This window comes from Lactuca sativa, chromosome 5 (assembly GCF_002870075.4).
Source record: "Lactuca sativa cultivar Salinas chromosome 5, Lsat_Salinas_v11, whole genome shotgun sequence".
Taxonomy (NCBI): domain Eukaryota; kingdom Viridiplantae; phylum Streptophyta; class Magnoliopsida; order Asterales; family Asteraceae; genus Lactuca; species Lactuca sativa.
Window position 1 is genome coordinate 311,591,692 of NC_056627.2, and position 7,846 is coordinate 311,599,537.

The following is a 7,846-nucleotide window of genomic DNA, read 5'->3' on the forward strand; positions in this document are numbered from 1 at the left end:
ACCACAACTTCATCCATTATTCCTATTTTGCCCTCCTACATTTATTAAAAATATGCAATATATCACTCTCTTCATGATAGAAGAACAAACGTTTTGCTATTTATATATATTTGTAGAAACAATTAAACATGATGCAAAAGTGAATCAGAAAGATACTTGTACCACAGGTATTATAGTGTAACATTACGATCCATTTCTGTATTGTCGAACAAATCTCTTTTCTTTTCGGTTCTAATGAGATGCTTATAAGTAATTTTAGTGATTCAACTTGTGATTTCCATGAAGACCTTTCGTCATAATAAAAATAAGATATTCGTTAAACGTCATTGGTGTTGGTGATTTTAGCGTCAACATGTCATTTTATGTAATTAGAACTAACATGTGAGCTAAGAGACTTCATAATTTTTACTCTAATATATGTACGGGTTTGTGCGGAGTGCACGAATGTATAAAGATCGATTAGAAGCTGGTTCGACAAGTCAAGGGTTAGGGGTTTCCAAAGGGGCAACGCCCTTTTGGTGGGGTCTAGGGGCAACACCCCTAGCAGGGTCCAAGGGGCAGAGCCCCTGGCTGTGCCCCGGCAAGGTTTGGGGCAGCGCCCCAAAAACTCTCCGAATTTTACATGTAAAACTGATTATGGAACATAGGGAAAAACGAATTCTTGAGGGTGATTACGGTAAAACTGATGAAATTCGTTAGTTTTGGAAACCCTAAATCCTCATTAAAATCCAGATTACCCTAACTTGCTTCTAAAGCAACCCATGACGGCCAACCCTAAGAGGTATGAGAACAAAGATCTGATTGCGCAGGGACAAGGCTCGAAAACTCAAACCTTTAGTTAATGCTTAAGATCAATGTCTGCTTCTGATTAAGAGTTCCAGTCAAGTCTGGCAAGACCAGTCGAGACTTGAAGATGAGAATCAATAAAGTACTTCATATATTAAATATAGAGTAATGAGTATAATCAAAGTAAAGACAATAAATGAACAAGTAGAATGTTTGAAAGAGTTTTGATTTGAGAGAAAGATGCAAGTGAAGTAAATTCAAATACATCTATCTTGGAGCAACAATCTGTCTCATTGTTCTTATCATTAAATACTCCTTATATAGCAAAAGGAGAAACACATTACAAACCGGAAAACATACAAAGGACCGGACAATGTCACTACTTCTGACATTCTGATTATCCAAATAAATAAAAAGAGTAGGTCCTAAGTAACGTTACATCACAGAAAAGACAAGAACAATTAATGCATAGAAGAATAAACTGTTTCAGACTCATACTCCATTTCGAAACATCTTTTCTTCTAACATACTCTCTACTTCGGACACAATCTTCACATCTGACCACACAGTGACTTCGGACCAGATTCCACTTCCGACCTAAGACTGACTTCGGATCTTCTTTGTGTGATTGCTAGAGATTCACTTTTAGGTTCCAACAATCTCCCCCTAAGTGAACTTAGGGGGTGTTTGGCTTAGCTTTTAAAAGCTCAAAAGATCTTTTCCAAAAAGTTACAAAAAGTCAGGATTTCCTGACTTTTCCAAAAATATGTTTTTTCTTGTATTAAAACTCCAAAAGTTCCTAGTTTGCCAAACATCTTTTTGTTTTTTTTCTTTTACAAAAAGGACTTTTGGTTGTGAAAAGCTAAGCCAAACACCCCCTTAGCAATCATGTCAGCTTAGTTTGCTTCTTCCTTGATGAAAATGTATGCTTTGTACAACCAATCTCTAACCTCAATGTGCCATTGCAATTGACTCACAAACTTTGCCTTGACATGTTCAGGGGCATTGGACTTGGATGCACGACTGATGAATTTCTGAAGAGCTTTGGTTGGAACTAGATGTTTGTCAAGGACTCAGAATAAGTCCTTCTTGTTTGTCTTCTTTTGCTTGTAGACAAACCCTAGTACCGACTCATCGATTGGCCCTTCAGCCAATAACTCAACTTCTGGTAGAACGAAGTCAATTTTAGCCAAGTAATTTTCGGTTCCGAACAAATGTGCCAGTTCATAGTCGCACCAGTAGAATTCAGCAACATAGTCTTTAAGGAAGCTTAAAGCAGCGTGGTAAGCTCCCATGCTGAGACTATCAACTTGATGACTCCAGAAATGTGTAGCAATAATTAGGATGTCATTTGGGTTGATTGCAGGAAATTCGGCGTCAGAGATAGTGCTTTGAGTTGGTATGTTCCGGAAGAAGTGAAATCGGAACAACACACAGTTAAGTTCGAACTTGGTCAGGATCTTCCTCCCAAACCCTGAGATCTTGGTTATCCTTTTTCTAGACCACACTTCTTTTTGGGGAAGTGTATTCTTGGAGTAAAAGGTCTTCAATCTTTCACGTTCAGTCCGGATGATCAATTGTGGATCATCCGGACACATCAAATTTTTTAAAATCAATCATGTTCGCAACTACTTCACTTGACACATCAAATTTTTTAAAATCAAAATCTGCAGTTACAAATTTGCTTTTTAATGTGTCAGGCTCAGCAGTTAATTCAACAAGTTGTTTCTTAACATAGTTATAATTTTCACATTTATTGCTATAATATTCCTAAAACTTCCTAAAGTCTTTAGTTTTTGCTTCTAATTCAACCTTCAGGGATTTCTGTCCTTTCCTAAGTTGATATCCTTCGTATTTTAGGTCCCCGACTTCCCTTTTTAGCAAATCATTATGTTCACGAAGAAGTTTAATCGTAGCTTCACTTGATTGAGAGCATGAAACTTCATTGACCGGGATGTTTGCAGAACTCATTGTTTTTCCACACTTCAAAGCGTCAAGTTCTTCAATTACAACAGCAAGACTAAGACGATTGAGATCTTTTGTCTTCTTGATGACATCCACGTTCATATCCCATGATTTCGAAAGTGAATTTAGCAGCTTTTTGTTTATCTCAGATTTAGTCAAGAAGATCCCAACTATATTAATCTCAGTAGTAAGTGTAGTAAATCGCTGCAACTGAGCTTCCAGGATTTCTCCAGGGATATAATTGAACATGTTGAACTTTTGTCTTAACATATCCTGACGACTCTCTTTCATGTCTTTAATTCCCTCATAAATTTCAAAAACCATTAAAAGCACAACTAAAAGTCAAAATCAAACTTAAAAGTCAAACTTAAATAAAAGGCCCTTTGACTATAAACCTCAAAGCTAAATTTGAAAATTTAAAAGTTAAACGAGAAAGTCAAAGTTTAAAGTCAAAGGTCAAGTTTTAAAAGTCAAATTCAAAATTTTAAGTAAAAAGACAAAATTTAAAAACTATTTTTTTGGTTGAAAATGTAATTTAAAAAGAAAAAAAATGATTTTGGGTTGAAAATGTAAAAAATGCGAAACCGGAACCGAGAGAAGAACGCCTTTTGAATTAAAAAACGAAGGGATTTATCATCCAGCTAGCTAGAGGAGTTGGTTAAGGCGCTTGGTTTATGAACCAGAGGTCCCGGATTCGATACCCGGCACCCTCAATTCTGTTTCCTATTTTTTAGATGTGAAGGCGAGGCTGCTGCTCGCGAGGACGAGGTGTGAGGCACGAGACCGAGGCTGCTCAACGAGAAGGCGTGCGAGGTGCAAGGTGCTGGACCACAAACTCCGAGGACCGCAAACTCGGACCGTACACGTGCGAGGGCCGTAATCTCGGACCGCAAACTCCGAGGCCGTAAACTCGGGCCGTAAACTTCGGAAACCCTTTCTGCCGGCCATAAACGCCGCCACCCCCTCGCTGGTTATGACCAAAAGCAACGATTTTTGCTCCAAAACTCATTTTTATGAAAAACGCGATGAACAAACCCCCCTTATTTTGCCACGATCTATCCAAAAACGCAAGAATCTTTCAAAAATAAGATCAAATAAGGTCAAGATCTGACAAAATTGACTGATACAATCCAAGCTCTGATACCACTTGTAAGTCCCCAAATATGCTTGTGTATCAATCAGATCCAATTGGTGCGAAATCCCAATCAATTGGATGATGTCAGATCAAATAGAAGAGAAGGAGAAGAAGAATAATATTGAACTAAACTAAAAATAGAAAAATAAAGATACCATAGAATTTGGTCAACATCAGTCAACATGGTCATAATTAGTCTTTCATGGACCCTACGCATCTTCAAAATGTTCCCCGCTTTAGATCCATAAACCACATTCTCAACCACTTGATAGGCAAATAGATCACGGTTGGATGTAGTCTCGGTGTGCAAGACAAAGGAAACAGATGATGCACCCAGTGGGGGCACTTTAAATCACCAATGCAGATCATAATGCATGAAGGAAAGGCGCCTCTTCACACACTATGATTCCTTGTACTGTCCTTTACAGTCTACCGTCTCATCGTCGGGGCATTTTCTCACCAAAAATCAAAAATAAAACAAAATAATAAAAATTATACTTAACCTAAATCTAAACCTAACAACCTAAATCTTCAATCTTGAACTTTTTATTTGGTCTTTAGTCTTCTTTGCTCCTTGATTTTTCTTTAGAGAAGTCTTGAATTTGGAGTCTTGTTCTTTTTGTTTTTCTCTTTTTCTTCATTTTTCTTGTCTTTGTTTTTGTTGTTTTTCTTGAATAATCTTTTATCGTATCTTATTGTCTTCATTTTTTGTTTTTCAATTTTCTTCAATTTTTTTTCTTCTTGTCTTTCTTCTTTGAAGGTCTAAGGAATATCACCATGTAACATATGACTCCAATGATGAAAATGGAGTAATATATAGCGGCTTAACACGAACACCAAATAATCATTGACAATGTGTCAATATCTACTAAAAAGGGAGGGATATGACTCAAAAAATGGGTGTTACCGAAAAACTTGATCCCAAAAGATGTGAATTGGGGGACCTACTTCAAAGTTCATCAATCACCTTAATGTAGGGTGTGATAAATAAAATCTATTTAACTATCAATTCTAGACCCCTAGAAAAATGTTGACCTATCCTAAAAACGTGGTGAGAATCTAACTAAGCAAGGATCGGACGAGACTCGGGAGTACCAAGGGGTACTCCCCCCAAAACTAATATGCGAGTCTTTAATGTCTTCAAAATACTATACCGGGCTAATCTTTGCTCGCACACATTGGCATGACCAACCACATCCCTCTGCACCTAGACCCAATCAAGCTACCTGCATCTGACCCCCACACAAGCGGTCTCAAAGTGATCTGGGATGCTCAAAGCGTGTCCCATTTATCAAATACAAGGAATTCCATATCAAGACCCGGGACCAATCTATGATTCAATACTTATGACTCAGCGCTATGGTACATGTAGGGATGGGAAGACCAGAGAGAACAAAAATGCATAAACTTAAACTAGAATGCATCTAAAAAGAATGAAAATTAGAAAAGAACGAAAGAAAATATGCAATATTTTTGAAATTTTTATGCAAATTTTTTATGAATGACCTAAATGACTTACTCTAAATGCAACAATATACAACCTAAATGTAATCAAAAAAATAAAAGATAAAGAGTACCTCACCCCAAGCTTAAAATTAAGCACTGTCCTCAATGCTTAGGATGAGAGTAAGGAAGGATCGTACTGGGATCAAGGTAGAGGAGGCCCGCAAGGACGGTACGGAAGCAAAACATGGGTCGTATAATGATGTGTGGGTGGAGTTCTTGGCCGCCTAAATACACATGGATGAAAGCATGGTCGCACAAAGGAAGCACATGCAATGACTCAAAATTTTCTTATGAAGTGGCATATTTGCGCGGGTACCCTCGCAAACTTTGCGCGGGTGGGGGGCAGTCGTGCGCACACATCAGAATACATCCCAGGTTGAGGTAATTTTTGAGCTCGGATTTGCGCGACTAGGGTTGGGTCGCGCAAGGGTTGCAAGGGTGGCAGTCGGTCGCGCAAAAATTTGCGCGGGTGAGGAACCAGTCACGCGCAGACATCAAAATGCATCCCATGTGGGGGTAATTTGGAACTCGGAATCTGCGCGGCTGAGGGTCGGTCGCGCAACGGCTGCGCGGGCACCCACGCAAATTTCAAATTTTTAGCATTTTTCAAACTTCACCAAGATCATTGCAGGACTTCCATATGCTTATTTTAAGACCAACTTCAAGCTTAGAAACACCCAAAACTTCAAGTGGAGATTATTTATTTACAATGCGTTTATTTAACGTCTTTGCCAAGACATAGCTCCGCTTCCGTCTACCTTCGTAATTCAGATTTTCCAATGTTATGTTGTCAAATTCTCCTGTGTCAAAGCCTTCATAAAATGGTTTCAAGCAATGCCCATTCACTTTGAATATTTGATTTGTTTCCAAACTCTTAATTTCAACCGCACCGTGATCAAAAACTTTTATAACAATAAAAGGTCCGTGCCATCGAGATCGCAACTTTCCCGGGAATAGCTTAAAGCGTGAATGATAAAGAAGAACTTTTTGACTCGAAATAAAGTGTTTTTGGGTTATGTTCTTGTCATGAAATGCCTTTTTCTTCTCTTTGCACCTTTTGAACCTTTTAATTATCTTCTTCTTGATCACTTCCATCATTTGATGATTCAATCTTCTTTGAGCTTCCCTCTTAGGCTTACAATCATCTGCCATGAGTATCTTGTTTGTGCATACATTAGGGCTTATCTCGTTTATTGGCTCAATCACATCAACCCGATACAATGGAGAAATGTTGCTAGGGTATCTCATTGCTTCAAAGATGTTGAAGTGAATGGTTTCTCCATCAAACTCCATAGTTATCTTTCCTTTATGGACATCAATGATTGTGTGAGAGGTATGCATGAAAGGTCTTCCAAGGAGGATCATAAATGATTTGGAAGGACTCTTCTCTTCAAGATCAATGACATAAAAATCCGCCGGAAAAACAAGTTGATTAACTTGTACTAACACATCCTCCAACACTCCTTTTGGAGACACACTTGACTTGTCTGCTAATTGAATGATTACTCCAGTTTCTTCCAAAGGTCCAACATTGAGAGATTTAAAAATCGAATATGGCATCACATTGATCGAGGCTCCAAGATCTAACATGACACTTTCGACATGCAAATCACCAATGGTACAAGGGATAGAAAATATTCCCGGATCCTTGCATTTGGGAGGTAACTTCTTTTGGATAACCGCAGACACATTTGCATTGAATTGAATCTTTTCATTTGCCTTGAATTTTCTCTTCTTGGTGCATAAATCATTGAGGAATTTTGCATAACTTGGAATTTGCTTAATAGCATTCAATAGTGGAATGTTGATTTGGACTTTGCGAAAAGTTTCAAATAATTCATTTTCTTCCTCTATCTTCTTGGAAAAGGCTAACCGGGAAGGGAAAGGTGGTGGTATGACCAATGGCTTTATGGTATTGATGGAAGATTCGGGTTGACCAATGTTTGGAACAACCAGTTCCTTTGGAGGTACTACTTTTGAAGGATCAACAATGATGACTTCATCTTCTTTTTCTCTTGAAACTCTTTTAGGGTTGCTTTCTCCAAGTGTTTTCCCACTTCTCAAAGTTATTGCACTCACATTGGGGCTCTTCTCGGTTTGAGATGGAAGTTTTCCCCTTTGTTCCATCTTGTTGAGAGCGGTAGCCAAGTCTCCAATTTGTGCTTGAATGTTGGAGAAGGTGTTCTTGGTCTCTTGTTGAAATTGGCTTTGGCTTTGAGCAAGAGAAGTAACGAGTTCTTGAAGGCTTATTTGACGGTTACCACTTGATTGGCCTTGTTTTGGAGGTTGTTGGTAATTTGGAGGGTTAAAAGAAGTGTGTGGATATGGAGGTTTTTGAGAGGGGTATTGTGGATGTTGAGGTCTCATCAAAATGTTTGGTGGATTTTGCTTTGGTGGGTATGGGTTGTTTGGGTTATTCCTCCAATTTGGGTTGAAATTGTTTTCAAATCCCAT

At 38.4% G+C, this 7,846-nt stretch overlaps 1 protein-coding gene across 1 annotated transcript; it reads right to left on the reverse strand.

Annotated features, from left to right (window-relative positions):
- Positions 1–6,088: 6,088 nt before the first annotated feature.
- Positions 6,089–7,846, reverse strand: LOC111890746 (uncharacterized). Its single transcript, XM_023886830.1, has 2 exons — positions 6,871–7,846; positions 6,089–6,780 (listed from the first exon to the last, which is right to left on the reverse strand). The coding sequence occupies exons 1-2, from the start codon at positions 7,844–7,846 to the stop codon at positions 6,089–6,091; spliced, it is 1,668 nt and encodes a 555-aa protein (XP_023742598.1).

What these genes read in the sequence shown, in the direction of transcription:
- LOC111890746 (XM_023886830.1), bottom strand. Translation starts at nt 7,846, where the DNA reads ATGGGATTTGAAAACAATTTCAACCCAAATTGGAGGAATAACCCAAAC. An exon ending in TCAATTAGCAGACAAGTCAA is followed by an intron (nt 6,781 to 6,870) that starts GTGTGTCTCCAA and finishes TTGATCTTGAAG; the next exon opens with AGAAGAGTCCTTCCAAATCA.